The 20,907-nt window shown below is 36.7% G+C and overlaps 2 protein-coding genes across 4 annotated transcripts in view; one reads left to right on the top strand and one right to left on the bottom strand.

The window, feature by feature from the left end:
• LOC140233062 (TBC1 domain family member 31-like) overlaps nucleotides 1-2,330 on the top strand; it is a 33,588-nt gene extending 31,258 nt beyond the window's left edge. The window contains exon 23 of the mRNA XM_072313181.1: nucleotides 396-2,330. Within this exon, the coding sequence (XP_072169282.1) occupies nucleotides 396-544 (149 nt within the window). The 3' untranslated portion in view covers nucleotides 545-2,330. The remainder of the gene's footprint in view (nucleotides 1-395) is intronic.
• Nucleotides 2,279-19,140, bottom strand: LOC140233060 (probable E3 SUMO-protein ligase RNF212). Of its 3 annotated transcripts, none has more exons than XM_072313178.1 (17): nucleotides 18,886-19,140; nucleotides 18,008-18,177; nucleotides 16,776-16,837; nucleotides 16,275-16,349; nucleotides 15,964-16,020; nucleotides 15,566-15,624; nucleotides 15,026-15,109; nucleotides 13,548-13,615; nucleotides 11,386-11,452; nucleotides 10,039-10,066; nucleotides 9,303-9,369; nucleotides 8,339-8,405; nucleotides 7,389-7,469; nucleotides 6,315-6,343; nucleotides 5,411-5,457; nucleotides 5,054-5,088; nucleotides 2,279-3,902 (listed from the first exon to the last, which is right to left on the bottom strand). In XM_072313178.1, exons 2-17 carry the CDS (start codon nucleotides 18,114-18,116, stop codon nucleotides 3,854-3,856), a joined length of 984 nt encoding a protein of 327 aa, XP_072169279.1. In that variant the 5' UTR covers nucleotides 18,117-18,177; nucleotides 18,886-19,140; the 3' UTR covers nucleotides 2,279-3,853. The 3 variants fall into 3 exon arrangements, with proteins under 3 accessions (XP_072169279.1, XP_072169280.1, XP_072169281.1); XM_072313179.1 differs by having other exon boundaries at nucleotides 18,895-19,140; XM_072313180.1 differs by lacking the exon at nucleotides 18,886-19,140 and adding an exon at nucleotides 18,623-18,643.
• Between the last annotated feature and the right edge of the window lie 1,767 nt (nucleotides 19,141-20,907).

Genomic DNA, 20,907 nt, shown 5'->3' with positions numbered 1-20,907 from the left:
ACATTACTACTGGTTTCTTATCACAGATCATACATTCTTGAATTGTATTTTGAAAGTTATTTCATTTCTAAATTCACATTTTCCCAATACTTCCATAAACTTGGCCGACAATTGATCCTCCTCATGGGAAGTTTTATAAGATGTTTAACTTTATTCTTGACATGGCATATTTGTAGCAAGTATGATAATTTTATTGATTGGGATTAGTATTTTACCTTCTGAAGAAGCAAAGTTAGTGATTTTCCACAATAGAAACCAATACATGTGTGTAAGAGCCAATATTTGGGCATGATGCCAATGTCCTAAGCCAATTCAAATCAGATTGCTACTTTATGTCACATTTCACTTGACATTTGCCCAGAGGTACTAACCAGTGTCCTATTTCTCCTCTCCAGTTTCCTTAGACAGAGGGCGACAGACATTTGAGGAGCGGGAGAGAAGGTTGCTGAACGAGGTGCAGGAGCTGCGGAGGAAGATCGCTGCTGAATCTCTGAGGCGAGACCCACCCCCTAGATACGACGGTTATAACAGTGGTGACTTGTGATACAATTAGTGCCTCGTGATGCAATCATTGGGTAGTGTCTTGTGGTGGTTACAATGCAGCAGGACAATCGCAGATTATGGGACATTTTTTTTTTTTTTTTTTCATACACGATTACTGGGGACTCTTGATTTAGTGGAACCTCTTTTTAACAAGATGTGATATGGTGAGATACCTGATATTACGAGGAAATTTCATGGGTTTTATTCCTTTACACTCTTGTTTTTATCCCTGATATAAGGAGATACCCAAGCAGCATGTTATAACAAGATCCCCACACGTCACACATTGACATAACAAACACTTACATTTGAACTGTCGTAACAAAGTTGCTTTCTTTTTTTGCTGAAGTTCAAAGTATCTTTGTATCTCGACTGTAAGAAAATCACAAAACCCCCCTGTTGAGCAAGGTTTTCTGATGAATCAAGTACATAATGCTGGCATGTGGTAACAGCAAACCCAGAGCCTTTGAAGTGGCCATGGTTCAAAAGTTTTACATGCTTGTGGCAAGTCTGAGCTAACCTCCAGAGACACATTGTTTTGACATATGCAAAAATTGATTTACAATTGCTGTTGAAAACTGATCTTTGTTTGACATCATTTTTGATGCCTGTTTTGTATGATTTTATGCATCAATATAGGTGATTTTTCTTTTCTCTCTCTCTCTCTCTTTTTTTTTTTTTTTTTTTTTTTTACATGAAAACAAGTGTATAGTCATTTCCATAATCTGTTAAACAAATTTCACAGGGGTGAAGCCGTCTTGACCAACAATAAGTTTACAAACAGCAAGAAGAATATGATGCAACCAAACACACATCACTGCTTGCCATGAATATCCTCTGCAGCTGCTTTGTGCCATGATAAAAGTCCCTGAAGACACACCCCCCCACAATATGGATATCCATTCTACACACCAGCTTGTTTATGTAATGTGTGTGTACTACTGTGTTACTCCATTGATTTGTAGCTTGTTTTTGTTATTTTTTGCATGAAAGTATATAAGGGCCCCATTTCATAAAAGATGTTAGGATAGCAGCTCTAGGCAACTTCCAAAAGCAACAGCCAATCAGGAAGCTGGATTCTTGTCGTTACTATGACAATTGCCATTCCAGCAAGAATTGCTATCATATCAACTTTTTATGGAATGGGGCCCAGAAGTTTTGATTAAATATTACCAATTCCAAATCTGAAATTTATTAAGTCAACATATTTGCTATCTCTCAAAACCACCACTACAGAGGCTAGGTCAGTAAAACAGTAGCGATGCTACAATTCCGCTTGGTGTCTTCCAGTCATCTACAAGTGTGGTATTTGTTTGTGTACATAGTGTATACAGTGTATACAGTATATATTTGTACATGTGATGTATAGCTTCAAAGCATAATGTGTGTAAAGAATAAAGCTGAAATTTATTTTGATGCTGTGAACATTAAACTCACAAGCTAAGAGATAAAGGCAGCACAAAGTTTTTGCTTCCCATTAGTGTCCTGTCATTTAGCTGGAAATCCCATAAAAGATGAATAGAACTGTAGGCCCTACCTACTTTGTCGTAGACCATGGTCACTGCTTGCATAGGCTTGTATAATTGCTGTGGTTGTCAGTTCTGTGCAAAGTACCAGTATCAGTATTGATTTGAATACCATCACTGTGGTACTTGTTTTAATACCACGTATAAAAAGACACGAAAATTATCTTAATTGCTGGATAGCCAATGAAAGATGACTCATCAACAAGCTCTTTATTTTAACCAATGGATTTTATTGGTAACAAAGTTTACGTTAACTCTGTATTTCTTTGGCTTATCCTTATCACAAAACTAAATTTCCACATTAGAGGGACTGTACAGTACTGGTTGAGATGAGGATTCAGGTTTATAACATTCCTAAGTGAGATAATGAGAAACCTCATATGAAATATGAAAGAGCATGTCATTTTAAGAAGGATTCAACATTTATCTGATGAAAATATTGGTTTTCACATAGCTGAGATATCAGAAAAAGTGATAATAATCAAAGGCGATAGGCCACTTTTATCAGGATCTCTTTGTTTCACCTTGTTTTTGGATATCTCAGCCATTTCAAAACCGATTTTCATCAAATAAACTTTGAATTCCCCTAGAATTGCATGCTCTTTGACATCTCATTGAGTGGTTTCTGAATATCTCGCAAAACGTTAAAACCTAAATCCTCACCTCAACCAGAACTGTACAGTCCCTTTAAATTGGAACAAGGTAATGCCACCATTCTCAAAGAGCACTTTGTAACAACATTGAATGGATGCATTGCTTCATTGTACACAAAGAAATAAAAAACACAACCTGGCTATCAACATCTGTGCATCCAGTGTTGGCTTATGATTGTTAAATGTTAAGAAGATTTTATGAAGATGGATGCCACCGCAATCTTCACAGGAATTCCCTCAGCTCCAAAAAAGAAATGATGTACATAACACATATGATTCTCTTGACTTTTTTAATCCTCGATGTATCTCCCGAGTGCCGTTTACAAATTTCTTTTTCATTTCACCTTTCACTTTTCACAATTTACAACCTAAACAATCTATGCAGACTCCATAAAAAGAATAAATGAATAGATACATGTTGTATAAAAAACAGGGACTGATTGGCAACAGGAAACAATTAAAGCTTAATCATGACTCTTGAGTGAGACAAAGATCAGTTTCTGTACTTATTCAAAGTTAAGATTTTAAAAAAAAAAGCACCAAAAACCACATACTAACTTTTGTACATGTAGTTGTTACATGATGTTTGTGATAAGAGTAGGTACAATTCATCAATGTATGTCTACTGAAATTGCAACAAAATGTGTACTATGTAACACATGCACACTGACAATGGTCACCCATTTTTATCACCAGTGAACATGGACTCACCGAAAGTCATACAGTACTTTCAACAGGAGAAAGAAGAAAATGCAATAAAATGTACCTTTTAGATCTCATTGTCATAAATGAAACATCACAAAAATGTTAACTGCCACCTTCAGTTTACTAAAAAAAAAAAAAAAAGAAAAAAAAAAAGGAGGTTAGGTTCTAAACACTATATTCATTACCTGTTAGGCCTATATGACAGGATGGATGGCATACTGTAATACTCTGCTGACATCCACTCATATCAATTCATCTCACTGTGCTTGCAAATAATGTGTGACCAGCATGTCTGCGTTTGTATATACGTTTTATCTACAGCAAAATGTATATTATGTACAGTAAAAACATTTATCCCTGCCCGTAGGTGGCTGATGATTTCTCCGTAAACCTCCATAAGCTCAAGCTCAATCCACCAAAGAATTGTCAATGCTGATTGGACTGTGTCATTCCTTCTCTGCCTCCTGGTGTAGCTCTGATGTGGACATGGGGAGATATAAATAAACAAACAGACAGACACATGGAACAATGCTTAGGTGGTAGTTGTAAGAAGGGCCTGTCAGTGCACAAGTTGTGCATATACCTTTCTAGACACGTCTGTTCCATGGTGTGTGTATGGGAGTGATATGTGACTCCATAAAAAACAAAACAAAAACAAACAGACAAGCTTGTTTTTTGGGGGCAGCCTCTGCTTTCAGTGGCCTGCTTAACTTTTGTGACAACTTTCAAGGAACAGACGGACAATGACTGATGCCCCTTTCATAAACTCAATTATGCGGATAATATCCGCATAATTTGGTCGTAAAATCGGAGCGGGGCAAGAATTATCCGCTTTTTTTCGACGCTTTTATTATCCGCATAATAGCAGCATCGGGACCAGATTTGGAGTTTGTGAACGCAAATCCAAAGTTATGCGGATAATTGCCGGGATGCGGTCACAGGAGGGACGTGTGCAGTCACCATGACGATTATCCGCCTTTTTCAGGATGGGCGCTCGTAAAAAAAAGTGTGGATAATTTTCAGAGTTTGTGAACGCATTTTTTATTGAAATGTCCGCATAATTTTTAGGCGGATAATTGGAGGATGAGTTTATGAAAAGGGTATTACATTACAATGCAAACTTGAAATGTCTCCAGCATGAAGATTGCCAGAATTTCGGCATAAAACAGGCTATTAAAAGACTTTGCACATTTGTGTGCTTCACAATGACATGTTCTTTACTAAGATTAACTAATTGTGCTATATATTGAAAATTCTTGACAACATAGAGTTGGAAAACTTAAAACTATACACAGAAAGTCTGAAGTCTGCTACCCATGACCATGCAAAACTGTACTTAAAATCTTTATGGGTGAGCAAGAGTCTTGTATTATGTGTACAGTGCACTCCAGTTATAATGAACATGGTTATAACGAAATTCCGGTTACAAAGAAATAAAAAATCAGGCCATAAGAATATTCTTTCTTTGTTTTTTTATTGTTTATTTGTTCAGTTATAACAAAATTTCGATATAACGAAAAAAAAAAAAACCTGTCGATCCCGAGGACTTCGTTATAACAGGAGTCCACTGTATCTACCTCATTCCCGAAGCTGTGATACATGTATTTATGTAGCATATATACTTACAGCATGTGAGTTCTTGTGTGAGGTGTATGGAGAAGCTGGAAGAAGAAAGACCCAGTGACAAAACTTTGATTTTGCATCATCACAGAAGTGAAAAATATATTCTTTTCTTTTTTAATGAAGAAACTGAACTACTTGTAGACAATTCATTGAATTTGAATTACAATTTCCACCTAACGTTACAAAAAGAAAACATAAGTGTAATAAAGCAACTTCAAGAATTTAGACACTTATCTGCAATTTACACTGTTTTGTGTATTTATTTCATCAAGATCTAATTGCAGTTTTATGTTGATCCCTCTCTGAAGTTTATGCAGTTGCAGAAAGTCTCATTCTGTAGAGATTAAAAAGCTCACATACCTGGATTTGCTTTCTTCCTGTGGCATCACCCCCAGGTCCAGGCACATCTAGAAAACATAAAACAAAAATGTTTGGGAGGAATTAGCATAGACTATTCACAACAGACTAATACATCATGAAGAATAAAACTGATACTGTATTTCACAGAAACGCCCATCTGCACAACACACCTGAAAGTCTCATGCCAAAATGGTGTGATCTTGTGTAATGATAGCATTCCATCCATGGTCATCGCACTAGAATTGTATGAGAAATACTTCAATGTTAGTTTGATGTCACTAGAGAACTACTAAAGCAATGCATTTACTGTTCTGATATAGGGCCAACTTGCTTGAAAACACAAACAAACACAAAAGTAAAAAGTAAGCTAAACCAAACAAGCAATTCTGCCGTAACACATGGTTATAATATAATTATGTAAATTACTCCCCAAGTGTATTAGAATGACAATTTTATGCACAATAGCACCAGTCAGCATGCTCTAGAGAACAAATACACACCTAATAATCGGTACGGTTGTTCCACTTTGATCCACTTAAAGCATCTGCTTTACGGATAAGTTTTTCTGTTGTTTTACACAGACTGCAATCATACTGAGAACTTATACTGAGCAATTCCATGTTGTGTCTAGTGAAAGCCTGATTGCTACTGACATAAAAACTGCTCATCTGCAACCGGATGAAAATTTTTGGTAGCTCATATCTCAAGAGATAAAATTTACCCGTTACAGTTTCAAATTTCTTCACCAGCAAGATCAATTTAAAGCAGATAATTTGTTGGCCCAGGCCTGTGGATGTTCACATTTTACAATGCCATTTGGCATTATTGGTATCCTGGACAAAGTAAAGTACATGTTTACACTATTCTGGCACCATATCTATTTTCTAACACAAACTTTACTCACTCATATGGTCAGCTGAAGAATTACTGCTCCTGAAGAGAAATGAAGTGAAAAGTTGGTTTTGATTACTTCTATGCCAAAGACATTCACATATTAGACATGTTCTGCTATGACGTTTCCTGTCCACACATTTAATTTGCAACAGGCTAGGCCATTTGCTCCTTTAGTCTTCACATCAACAGCTGTATGGATACCATCTTTGTAAACAGCACTGCAATATTCTATGAGCTGAAAAAGCATATTTTTGATCCTTTCATCTCTCCTGCAATTGACATGTCTAATGATACAATTTGGGAAAAACAGTATTTTCCATGAAACCTGCAATGTTTTTTTTTACCTAAAAACAGTTTAAAACACTGTACAAGAGTATTAGAGTTGGCATATCTCCGTATCAATAACTGGAATCAGCACATGCTGGAGATTAGAATTTAGAACAATTAGGACCTTCCATCAGACTGCTTATTCTGGTCAGAAAAAAAAAAAAAAAAAAGACTGCTGAATTGCAGAGACTCCAACCCCAAGCACCTTCTGATCTGGAGATTCTCCCGCCTGAAACCCCTAGCAAACGGGAGACTCCAAGTTGATGTGCACGAAGAACGAAATTCCTTGTGGCCAGGGTCCAGTCTAGGGTTCTCGATGCTCTCTCGCGCTATCTAAGGTTTATTTTTCAACATAGATATGGCAATAAGTAAGAAATCTTTTCCAACAGGAGACACAGAGCCAGGGAGGGAGAAATCAAATCTCAAGCAGGAGAATGGGAGATTTTGCAAAAATTGGCTTTCGGCGGGAGATCTCCCGTCGAAAGCGGGAGAGTTGGAGTCTCTGGAATTGTTTGAATAATATTGCACCTCTTAGGAAATATCAACTTTTATTCATATTTTTCTTCTACCATGGAATTTGTTTTGGTCCCATGACAAAACCTGTACAGCAACAAGTGCCATCAGATATATAACTGCTATAATGGAAGTAAGTCTAGTAATGTTTATGCAAGAGTTCCAAACCAACATACGCCCCCACCCCCAGACGATTATTTGTAGGCCCGCTAAAGAGTCGGAATATATGTGTTTCCACACTGACCTGTGTAGATGGAGAGGGCTGGAACCCCTAGGTGACTGGCGTCCAGGTGTCTCTGCAGATGCCATGCTCCCAGAGTGTCGGCTGTGCGTTCATCGAAAGGAGGAAATGGCTTTCATTATTTTTCAGCTTCATGCCAGTAGGAGCATATTAATTGAAACAAGCAGACTGGTATAATTGGCAGTACACAGAAAAGAGCATGCATATTGGAGAACATTACATAAAGATTGATGGGAATAAAGAAAAAGAGACAGAAATCAAAAGTGGGTGTTTTGTAGGCTTGATCAATACTTTCAGTAAACTTAAAGGGGAAACTGCAAAAAAAAAAAGTCAACTTTCTGATTATGCTTTTCTAGCATATCGAGCACTAACCTCTTTCACAAAGCAGGAGGAATAATATTACCCTTGACATACGTCAAAAGCAAGTCAAGGGAATGTGCACTTTTCATATAAAATGATATTTTGTGGAATTTTCTTTACATTTCCTGTGTATTGTTTCAATATATGATACCATGATCTGTGGTAGTCTTCTCATCCAGCAGTAGCAGCACCAAAACTTAAAGAAAAAGAATTATGACTTTTGAACGGATTGTCTGATTTTCCTCCGACTTTCACTGATGTGTTTGACTAATGTTGCTGCATTCACTCAATCCACATGTATGCTTGGGTTTTATTCTCCTTTAATTTGTATAAGGTTCACCCATCCCATCTGTTAAACCTGTGATGTTTGACAACAAGCTTAGTGTTGAGAATAGTATTTTTCTCTCTTTATTTTTGTGAGAATACTCTTAACAAGCATTATCCAACTGCATTTCCCGTTTACCAGTTCATCAATGTTATGTATGTAGTGTACAGAAACGAGGCTCCAAATACTATGCTATGAATCAGCCAGACCTGATGACCTTGTTATAATGGGATTCCTTGCACTTTGGATTTACATGTTTCCACCATACCTCACATGGGCACTCTTCGGTACAACCAGTTGGGAGCCTCCAACCACGATAGGTGAAATGATGGTTCCTGTGAAATACAGCAATTTTAATATTATGAAGACAGGTTATCAAACTCCATCTCACAAACCTTGGAATAATGTGGAGTTAACAGATGCCAACATTTGAGGTCATGAGCATTCTTCAATTTCCATGTCATGATATGAAAGTGTCATGCCTTTATCAATGTACAATTACATCAACACTCCCTGGAGTTATGGGCAATTACACGTGAATGAAACATATAAGGTAATACGTACTGTATAAGCTGTTATTTTCGCATACAGATATTTTCGCGAATTAGAGGGTTACAGATATTTTCGCGAGATGTTGTTTTCGCGAATTGACACCAACGCTATCTTACATGCATTGTTACCCGAGTGCATGGCGACATTTTCGTGTGTTGTTAAATTTGTGATCCAAATATGATTCGCAAAATTCGCAAAAATTAAGCCCTCACGAAAATAGCCGCTTATACAGTATACAACTTATTAATGCTTGCAGACTCACTAACTTCAAAAGAGCTGTGCAAATTTTGCTCTTCAGCTTAAGGTTGCTCTTTTCTTCATGAATTAAGATTCAATTGAATATTGTGTGTATCCAAAGCTTTTTATCTTAGGAATAGCACACTTCATAATTGCAGAAGACCAAACTTTTATTTTCTCTAATATTCTCCATGTTAACTGTTTTCCCAGGTATCTGATGATTTGTTTGCAAGAAAAAACAAACACACACACAGCAGAAACATGTACCAATAATGTATGATTATCATGCCACAGAACTGTAAATCTGTTCATATATTATTCATACATAAATTGTTCATCACTCAACAGGGATGAAACACTTTATGATATTTAAAAACATTAAATATTCTCAATGAATTTTCAATATAGGAAGAAATACTGTACAAATGCTTTGTAGTACTCACCCATTCTTCCTCCTGAGGGCGGTGTTCGCACACTATACCTAGCTGGTCCTGCATTTACCTGGGGACTCTGGAACACAAGAAAAGAGAGTTGGCGATGCACACTATTTCAAACTGACCAAAGTAACCGTTCACGAAACAGTCATACTGCAAAGCTAGGCTGTAGAGAGATTTTTTTGTTTGTTTTTTGTTAAGTTGATGGTAATTGTGCAGGTCAGATCACTATCAGTTTTGATTTCATCAATGACACAAGATGTACAGTGCAAAAAATTTACGATAGAAGTTGTATTTCTAGATATTATATAAAAAATGACAATGTACCAATGATAGAACATAGGACATTTCCCATGGTAGCCAAGATCTGACTTTAAATGTACCAGGTGACAACCAACATAACTAACGTACCTCGAATTATCTCCAACAGGAAGAAGTTTATGCCAAGCATGGGTTTAGTTAAAAACTGCACATAGTGTGCAAACAATTACTATTTACAATTGATCAGTTGGTTTAGATATCAACTCACTAGCAATTCCAAGACTTTTGAAATTCAAAAGGAAAACAAAACACTCCATGAATGGGTAAAATGAATAATACTCATCACTAATCATACACTGCTGAACATGAATTGACATGGAACAAAAAGATATCTCAACTTTCTCTCAAGTTGAGATAAAGTGTTTTCAAGTTTGATTTGAATTATTTGGCAGCACTGAACTCATTTAGGCCTTTACTAACTTACCCCTCTGGAAACATCCATAGGGTTTGGTCTGGGAAATAGATAAAAGAAACATTTTTTTTTTTTGTTTAATGTATTTCAACTATTAGGTGAATCCTTGTGTCAGACCAACTTATCACATACAGAAATATCTTGCATATTTTGAATATCACTAATCTCGGTAATAGATAAGATTATTTCCTGGACTAACTTTGCCTTTAAACAGGGCTCCACACTAACTTTTATTTTTGGTGGCCCAAAGGCAAACATCCGACCTTTTTTGGTGGCCCGATCAATCCACCAAATTCTTCATTTCTGAAATTTTGGTGGCCCGACTTGCGTTTTTGGTGGCCCCGGGCCACCGGGCCACTGTTAGTGTCGAGCCCTGCTTTAAATGAAGCAGTCATGTCTTGTGTGCAATCATAAAATACTTTGGTATCACATCATATCTATGGTGGTATTACAATGATGTCAAATTTCAGCTGAAAGAATCTTTTTGTTTGTTGTTTAACTTGTGCAAGGAGTTTATACTTAGACTACTGTTCTGTTTTATTGTCTAATATGTCAGGCATCTTCACATTGCATAGGATGAATTGATGTGATTTGTCACCTCAATTAGACATCTACCATGAACAGAAAGTTGTTGACTGTTTCCACGGTTTATTTCTTTTATGTATTTTGCTGAAACCATATAATACTCTATGGCTAAATGTGAAATTCCCATATGTTCCTTATGAGGAAAAGTAAATTCAACATGAAAAAACTGAAAAGTGTGTGGAAGATTATATCAGCTTCAAAGTACCAAAAGGGTTCTACCTTGAGGTTGAATGCAATTTGATTTTGATTGTATAGAAACAAGTGTTTCAGTATATTTGACTGCAAGAACAAAAAACTGCATCCAAAATCTTACTTGCCTATGTATTATAGTGTAAATCATGGCTTTTTGTACAGTGCACTCCCGTTATAACAAACACAGTTATAATGAAATAAAAATCCAGGTCGCAAAATTATCAGCTCTATGGTTTTTACTGTTTATTCGTTCAGTTGTAACGAAATTTCGATATAATAAAAGAAAACTGCCAGTCCCGAGGACTTCGTTATAATGGGAGTCCACTGTACATACATGAAAGAACAGTGGAGTTCCACTTAGCATAGGCAGCTACCCACTTCCCCCTGCTGCTACTGATATCAGGGCCCTGTAGCATCAAAGTTGAGATCAATCATTAGTCAGAAAATCAAACCTAAGTCTACAGATACTCAATTCTGATTGGCTGACGCCTGACCTAACTGACTACTGATTTTCTGACTTCTTTTTGATTGCATCTTTTTATGCAACAAGGCCCAGGATGTATGATCAAATGTGGTACTCACGTTGTAGGTTGAGATGATTTGCTAAATGGGGATGTCCTGTTTTTGGAAGGTGAAGGAGTCTTGAAAGCTGCCATGATGATGACAACCAAAATTATAGAATTATGAGATTTTTTTATCACATGATACTTTACTCATTATTCATCCGCAGAAAATTTTAACAAAGAACATAAGCAAAACAGACAATGCCCCACTTACCACAGAATTACAGCAGAATAACAGTCAGCCTTTATATACAGCAACAATTAACCAGAGAAAAGAGGTACACTGTACTGGTTTTTTATGCCTCCGCCACGAAGTGGTGCCGGAGGCATTATGTATTCGGGTTGTCCGTTCGTCCGTCCATCCTTCCGTCTGTCCGTAATGAATTTTGTGGACAGGGTAACTATCAAAACCTTTTGAGGTATCCTAATGAAACTTGGCATGTACGTGTATTAGGAGGTGAAGTGCCCATTAACTTTTGGGTGCACATGCTCAAGGTCAAAGGTCAAAAGGTCAAGGTCACATACATAAAATTTCACTTTTTCCACCATATCTATGCAATGCCTGAAGATATTTTCTTGGAACTTAGTGTATACATGTATTACCCAATTAAGATTCTCTGGTGAAAGTTTGGGTTATGAGGTCAAAGGTCGAAGGTCATAAGGTCAAGTAAAAATATTAAAACTTCACCTTTTTTCTCTGTACCTTGGTATCTTCATGGAACATAGTATATATACATGTACTGACTGGCAGTGATTATCTAGAGAATTAATTAAGGGTTCATGGGGTCAAAGGTCAGGGGTCAAAGGTCAAGGGCAACGCTTCAAAATTTTACTATTTCCCTCATGTTTATGCAATGGCAGCAAGATTATTTTTACACTTGGTGTATGCATGTATAACCTAACAGAGATTCTCATCTGGAAAGTTTTTTTTTTTCTTTTGTTTTTGCCTCAAAGGTCAAAAGGTCAAAGATCAAGTGAAAGTGCTGAACTAATTTTTTCCTCCATATCTCGGAAGTGGCTCAAGTTATCTTGAAACATACTACATACTTATGCATGTTCTGCCTGACAGTGATTATCTTATGAATTTTAGGGTCAAAGGCCAGATGAAAATGGTAACAATTTACTATTCAATACAGAAATTGCACTTTTTCTCCATACCTTGAAAATTACTCAATGCATAAAAATGAATGGGTCAAAGTCAAGTTAAAGTATTTAAATCCCAAATACATGCTCTCCTATTCATCCAATTAAACCTAGGTCAAGGAAGGTGAACATTCAACACATTTGTGACAAACTTGTTTTGCCAATTTTGTGAAAATTGGCTAATTTTGCCAATTTTGTGAATATTTCATCACACATTGTCCACATGTACTATAGACCTATTAGGAGAGTCATGTATTATGGCGGAGGCATACCAGTCACCATAGAGACATTTCTAGTTGTTGTTTGCATTCCATGGTTTCTTGAGGAAAAAAAAAATCAAGTCTGGTACAATACTGAAAACAAGGCTTTAAAGGTAGGGAATCCCATTTGCATGCCTTAAATGAAGAGTTGTATAAATACAGTGGTATGTTGAAGAGAGTATCATTTTAGAAACTCCCATGAAGTATTGAAAGTGGAAGGTAACATTTAGTACATTTTTATTGACCGTTAGATTTTGAATTGAATTTTTTTCGCGGCTCACCGTAAATTCCAGTACATTACTAGGCTACCTTTGCAGACCCATGCACTGCATGTGTGTCCATCATGTATATTTTGTGAAGAAAGTTCATCCAAACTTACAAACATTTCTATATACATTCTTGCCACACACTCTATATGTTATTTCATCAGCTCTTATACTTTTAGATTTGTGTTTATAGATAAAAGATACAGAAGACTGCAACAAACAGGCTTAAGTGTGGCTGACACACAGAACTACTGAGTAGTTGAGTTTTGTGCATTATTCAAATTGTAGATAAATGTTGACTTCCAAATTTCTCAGCAGTGGCCTAAACAAGTCCTCTGAGGTTCATATTTAATGTTTTGCTGCATTTTGGGAGGTCTGTAAAAGGTATCCCCTACCTTTAAGCTTTGAGTGCACAGAATGTGCAAAATATATCAAAATTTGATATGAAATATATGAAAGCAACCACTGTTTATTTAACATAATTGGCACTGAGAATTATGAGGAAGACATACCCATCCAATTTGCACTGCTTGATAATGATGCCTGGGAGGTTCTCATTGTTCTACCACCTGAGCTTGGTCTAAATGGCAAGTAGATTCAAGACAATAATGATAATGAAAATAAGGATAAGAATGATGATGATGATGATGATAATGATAATAATGATGGTAAAAATTTAGATAGTCACGATAATAACAATGATGATAAAAGGAAAAATAATTACAATTACAATAAAGAAGAAATAATATTTGTTACATATTCATAGTGTATTACAAACATATTTTGACAAATCATAATTTGACACTGAATTAACATTAGCAACAAGATGATTTGCATATTGTTCTTCAAGTAGGTTGAGTCTGAGTTTCTTTTCAAAATATTGTCAAATGGAACTAGAGTCATACAAAAACATATACAAAGAATAATTGAAAAATGTTAAGGATGACATCAAAGTTAGGCAACTCAGACATTACATTGGAGGAAAAATTTTCAGCCTCTTGATGAATATGTCACAAAGTTCATGAAACATCATAAAGGAATAAGTGTCATTGCTTATGAAAGATTTGTGTACGTTTTGTTTCTTTTTATATACAGTTAACCTTGTTTTCCTTTTCATGCTCTCCTGTCAAAGCAGGATGATAGTGTTTGAAAGCACCAGAAAAAAGTATTTACAAATGTGCTTCTTTTTACACAACTGCATGGAAGATGACATCATTATGAATGGTTGCAGGAGGGACAGCCCCCCCCCCCCCCCAAAAAAAAAAAAAAAAACCAGGAAAAAAAAAAACTTGAACAAACAACAAAGTTTGATTACTTTTAGATCAGTATGTGATTAAAAAACATTAACATCAGATTTTTAAACAACACTTTTCAACATGGTTGAAAACTCTAATATACGGGTTGATGGTCAATAGTTAAATAATTGTGAACACTCTCTGTTTAATAACTGGCAAGTACTCTGTGATGGTGATAAGTTATGATCGATTTGTGTCATACGTATCATATTGAGTTTAAAGGGACTGTACAGTACTGGTTGAGGTGGGGATTCATGTTTTGAACATTCCTAAGTGAGATAATGAAAAGCCTCTTATGAAATATGAAAGAGCATGTAATTTTAAGAAGGATTCGAAGTTTATTTGATGAAAATTGGTTTTGAAATGGCTGAGATATCCAAAAAAGTGCTGATAATAAAAGGCGACATGCCACAACTTTTTTAGGATCTCTTTGTTTCACCTTGTTTTTGGATATCTCAGCCATTTCAAAACCGATTTTCATCGAATAAACTTTTGATACCCCTTAGAACTACATGCTCTTTGACATCTCATAGAGTGGTTTCTGAATATCTCACAAAACGTTAAAAGCTAAATCCTCACCTCGACCAGAACTGTACACAGTCGGACACCCTTTAACTGAGGTGATGATTGTTATCATTGCATCCTATTATTCATAGAGAAAGAAAAAATTGTGACATTGTTTTGTCATCTCTCACCGCTGTGAAATCTTTGATGGTCCAGGTGATCCTCCGATCAGGCTTCTCAGTTTTTTGTTCTCTTCCCTCAGTCTGTTTATTTCACTACAAGTGAATCAAAGCAAACCAAGCACACACTAAAGATACTATTATGATCAGAGTGATCAGATACAACTGCTGATTTCAGTAGTTACCTTTATCATGACCTATTTTCATGTTTACTTTGATGTTATAACCAAGGATTAGAGATCAAAAGCTTTGTTTTTCTTTGAGAAATCATTTCAAACATAATATCAAATTCATCGAATAACGAGTGCATGCATGGGTGCTATCATCCGTGGAAGTCTCTTTCATAGAATTACAGAATTCTTGCCGAAAAAAACTTGTTCTGCATTTTGATGTCTAAACAAAACAAACATTCTGTATGAAGACCATGTTGTATACATATACATGCAAGCAGACAGATGGACATGCCCATATACATACCGAGACAGTGAAGAACGTATCCCATAATATGCTCTTAACAGCAACCCTCTTTACTAATAGTAGTACTATACTCACCATTCCATTTCTTTCATTCTGTTCTTGGCACTTTCCAGCATAGATATGTGCTTCACTTGCTGTGAAACGGGGATAAAACATTAAGTATTACTGTGAGATAACAACTCTGGATTATGAGATATTCCATGTAACTGGGGCAGTCCCACTTCGCAAGAACAAACCATACATTTAATAAACTTTGTGCTATAAAACTATTTGAGTGTGTCATTGAACATCCTCAAGTAACAATGGCTAAACTTTATATTACTTTAATTTTGTTGTATTTCTTCTAGATCTATTCTACAAATAGGCAAGACGGCATTTTTTTTACATTTTTCTAAAGTGGAGTTTGGAATGCATGTTTGCAATATTGTAAATCAAGATGATATCATCTTGATTCTTGCATAATTGAACTTTACCACTTCTCTCCTGTGGGCAGTAAGTCTTTGTCTGTGATTCTTCTGGAAGTCCAGAACCTGAAGAGAAGATATAAAATCAAAGAGATTCATTGAGAGATGGTAGTTAGCAAGGCACGCAAAGATAAGCTCATGTTTTGAATACAGTGCCCTGCTATGAAACACAAACATACAAGAAGACAACACATTTCAGTGTCATTTGTCATTTGAAGAAGATAACACACATGTGTGCAGCAATCATGCAAAATGGAGCTGCCCCTACACACAAAACCTTGGTAAGATCTTGTATTCATTAAGAGTAGGTTTGAGCTCACCGTTATAAGCTGTTTCTGCTGCTTCTTTACAATTTCTGCAGGATCGGTGAAGAACAGCTCAACATCTGGCTTCATCTGAAAATGCCAAGCACATAAATATTTCAGGATTTCATGTCATATATGTGCTTGTTTTAAAGTATTTGTGGGTTATCTGATTATACACTGCATAACTATAATACTCATTTAATGTGAATTACCACTTATAAATGCACTTGGATGTCACAATTATAATGATACTCATTTGTCCCTCGGTAACAGGTTACAGAACATACATTTATACAGAGCAATAAGCGCCAATTAATGTACAGAAAGCTTGTAAAACTACTGGTTTGAAATTGATAGTTTTGGTAACCAACATAAAACTGAAACAAAATGTACAAGCTAACCATTGTAGCATATAGTGAAAAAATTCATTATATCCATCCAGATTGCAAGAATGCCAGCAACTAGTAATTCAGAAAGAAATTTTATATTTCAAGGTTAAAGGGAAACACATCTCACCTGAGATGACAATGTCATTGTTGTGCACGAGTTGCCGCACATCCTGCATTTTTCCTTGGTACCTTATGCGACATGATAACAAATGACAAAAACTGGAAATTAATAGACAAATACGCTACACATTTTTGTATTGTTAACATGTGAGCAAACGTGTGAAAGTAGTTTCAAGAAAGCTCATGGTTTTTTGTCCCCATTTTCTCTCTCCCCCCCCCCCCTTGTGTAGGTGATACAATCTGTATCAGTAATATTCATAGACAGCATTTTATCATACAGGCTATTTACCGGTACCGTTACTTTCGGCACACATCTGAACCATGATGTAGTAAGCAATTAGATGTAGTAATATGTTAATTTGTTATACAATGTTCTGAAGAAAATGGAAACAGAAAGTTAATGTACAAATGTAGGCATTCCAAAATAAATTTGTTATGCATTGCGGAAAAAAAAAATACCCCACAATTTCCACTGTATACACATTTTGCTGTTACATGTTGCTCATCATTGTAGATGCCCCACTGAATTTTGTATCAATATTTTTTTATCCATTCTTGTCCTTGGACCCCTTCACACACTCAATTTTTACATCCTATGTTTCCTTTAAATCCACTTCACTAGATGCTTTCCTTTCGCAAACATTCATGCTCATTCAACCCTTACTTCTTTGTGATCTTACTCTTAGTACTTAATTAGTACACCTACATGAACGATGGAGTACATGTGCAGGACATCAGTACATCAGTAATGAGTCAAAGTTTGCACAAGATTCATTTGGCTTTCTAAATCTGTACTAATTATAGACATAGTTTTTCTCCATTTTTCATGAAATCGGAAATGCTATCTAACTTAGACATAGGCTCACCTGCTCCCATGTAAATAGTCATTGCAATAGATGTGACCACAGTTTGTGAAGGCAAACTTGGGTCCACACGTCAACTTGTAGCACACGTGCAGTACATTATTCAATGAGTTAAAATTTGCAACATTTTCTAAATCTTAAATTTTTACTATCTAACTTAGATGTAGACTCACCTGCTCCTACAGCTACACAGTCCCTGCAACAGATGTGGATACAGTTTGGGACAGCAAACTTGGGTCAACATTTTGTAGAAATTGCACTTCTCTTCGTAGCACACATGCATTTATGTCGATTCAATGAGTCAAAATTTGCACAACATTTTCTAAATCTTAAATTTGTACTATCTACTAATTCAGAAGTAACGTGTTAGACTTACCTGCTCCTACACAGTCACTGCAATAGATGTGGCCACAGTTTGTGAGGGCAAACTTAGGCCCACTCCCTGCTGGCTGCCTGAAGCATGTATTGCAGTGCACCCAGTCCATCAAACTTGCAATAGGCTAGATCTCTAGATGGCAACACGGCATGCACTGGGTAAAAGATTGTCTGCAGTGAAAAAGTTCAAGACATTATAGCACTAGAATAATAGTTAAGATTTACATAGAACCCAAGTTAGAGCTAATCATTAATTTGTTGTTGCAATTAACTATTTACTGTATGGAGTGTCAGTGTCCAACCTTAATCATCCCTTATTATTTTAATGAGTAACGTTAGACCTAACATAACTTGTTAGATCTAACACATGGTTAAGACTAAGAGTAAGAGGTCTCTGACGTTACACTGTTGCACGTGCCACTACCAGCCCACTAACGTTTAACGTTAAGTGTTAACTGGTTAGACATCCACAAGTGTCAGTTACCTGGTACTGTCTTAGTAAGTAGGTCTAGTAACATCTATTTTTTAGGAGGCATAAGTTAGACTAGCAGCTAGATCTGGGGCCTAACGTTATAAATTTACTACTAGATTTCTATGTGCATCCCTGTCCTGGTACCTTGGCCATGCCCTCTTTGAAACACGAAACGTTAGGGCCTAACTACTGTACTGTAACAGATAAAGTTAGAACGGTACGTCGTTTATAGATCTACGACTCTACGACGAGTAGGCTTAGGCCCTACACGGTAACTGCGGCGCCCCGGCCAAAGCGCCCCGCCGGTGTTTAGACCTACGAGAGTAGGCCTACATGTGTACGATAAAATTTAATAGTGTAGGCTTAAAAAGTGGTGAATGATTTGAAATATTGTTTTCCATACTCACGGAAGTTACGGAACGAGGAACGAGAGTACTTTTCTCCGACTCCTAATTCATGAGGTTAAGCTCCCTCGTATGTATTCTGTATGGATCACTAACGTTAGCTAGGCCTATAATCAAGGTCAAAGGATATTGTTTTTCGACATTTATAGGATTTTGAGTTATATTGACAACTGTTGATCGCATGCATGATCAACGGTGAATATCTTGATTGAAAAAAGCGCCACTAACGACGAGAGTTATGTTTCATCCTTCGATGGTGGTATGTACACCGGTAGGTGAAGTTCGCAATTGCCAATACTATTACTGTACTAGTACTTAGAATGTTGTCAATCCTTCACTCTCTACCCTGGGCCTCTTTCTTTCTCCCCCCCCCCCCCCCTCTCTCTCTCTCTCTCTGTTTATAAATAATTACCATGGATCCAGCTTTAGGGAGACATTTTTGCTCATAATCACTTTAAGGAGACACACGACCTGCGGGAAACAATTTGTGTCTCCTAACTTTTTCAACTACAAGGGTAGGCCTATGTTATATCCCACTCAATCGGATGCTTTATAGGGCCTACTGCTGACATTGTTATCTATATGCCTGTTACTGTTATCACCCTGATGAAACCGACATTTTACAGAGTTACAACAGGGTGATGAAGGGTATGGGTAATGTTGAAAGGCTTCGTTTGGTTATAACCTTGCAAACTTGAGTAATAACAGTAATCTTACAGCAATCCCAGCGAAATTTTCAAGTCCAAAAAATAAAAAAAAATAAAAAAAAATTACTGTTATCACCCCGATGAAACCGACATTTAAAGGGATCGTACAGTTTTGGTTGAGACCTAATATCAGGTTTCTAACAATTTTTTTTTTTGTGAGATAATGAGAAACCTCTTTAAAAATATGAAAGAGCATGTAATTCTGTGAGGAATTCAACGTTCATTTGATGAAAATTGGTTTTGAAATGGCTGAGATATCTAAAAAGAGCGATTCTAATAAAGTGTGGGTCTCACACTTTATAACGATCGCTTTGTTTTACTTTGTTTTTGGATGTTTCAGTCATTCCAAACCCGATTTTCATCAAATAAACTTTGAATTCCTCTTAAAATGGTATGCTCTTACTATCTCGCAAAAAATTAGAAGCCCAATTCTCATCTCCACCATTGTTGTACCATCCCTTTAACTGAGTTACAACAGGGTGATGCGGGGTAAGATGGGTTATGTTGATTGGTTTCGATTGGTTATAACATTGCAAACTTCAGTAATAACGGTAATCTTACACAGTGGCGTACCGTGGGTCAAGATATTGGGGGGGGGGGGCACCTCATAGCAGCAACATCAGAATTGCATAACGGTACAATTAAATGCGAGCGAGCGGAGCGAGCGAGCTTCAAAATTTGACATTTTACAGTCCCCAAACTGCCGTTTTTAGCTATATATATATATATATATATATATATTTGTTTGCTTTTGAAATTAAGGGGGTTGCACCGGGCGCAACTTCTGGCAGTTGCTGGCAGTAGGCCTAACATCAGGAGAATGGCATAACGATTAAATGCGAGCGAGCGAAGCGAGCGAGCTTGAAAATTTTGACATTTTACAGTCCCCAAACTGCCGTTTTTAGCTATATATATATATATATATATATATATATATATTTGTTTGCTTTTGAAATTAAGGGGGTTGCACTGGGCGCAACTGCTGGCAGTTGCTGGCAGTAACATCAGGAGAATGGCATAACGATTAAATGCGAGCGAGCGAAGCGAGCGAGCTTGAAAATTTTGACATTTTAACAGTCCCCAAACTGCCGTTTGTAGCTATATTTTTTCGGTTTGGAAATTAAGGGGAGGGGACGCACCGGGCGCAACTGCTGGCATTAATACTGGCAGCAACATCAGGAGAATGGCATAACGATTAAATGCGAGCGAGCGAAGCGAGCGAGCTTGAAAATTTTGACATTTTACAGTCCCCAAACTGCCGTTTTTTAGCTATATTTTTTCGCTTTGGAAATTCAGGGGGGGGGGGGCAACTGCTGGC

Source organism: Diadema setosum, chromosome 9 (genome assembly GCF_964275005.1).
Source record: "Diadema setosum chromosome 9, eeDiaSeto1, whole genome shotgun sequence".
Classification (NCBI taxonomy): domain Eukaryota; kingdom Metazoa; phylum Echinodermata; class Echinoidea; order Diadematoida; family Diadematidae; genus Diadema; species Diadema setosum.
The sequence above is the reverse complement of the archived record's forward strand: the minus strand, read 5'-3'. Positions and strand labels throughout refer to the sequence as shown.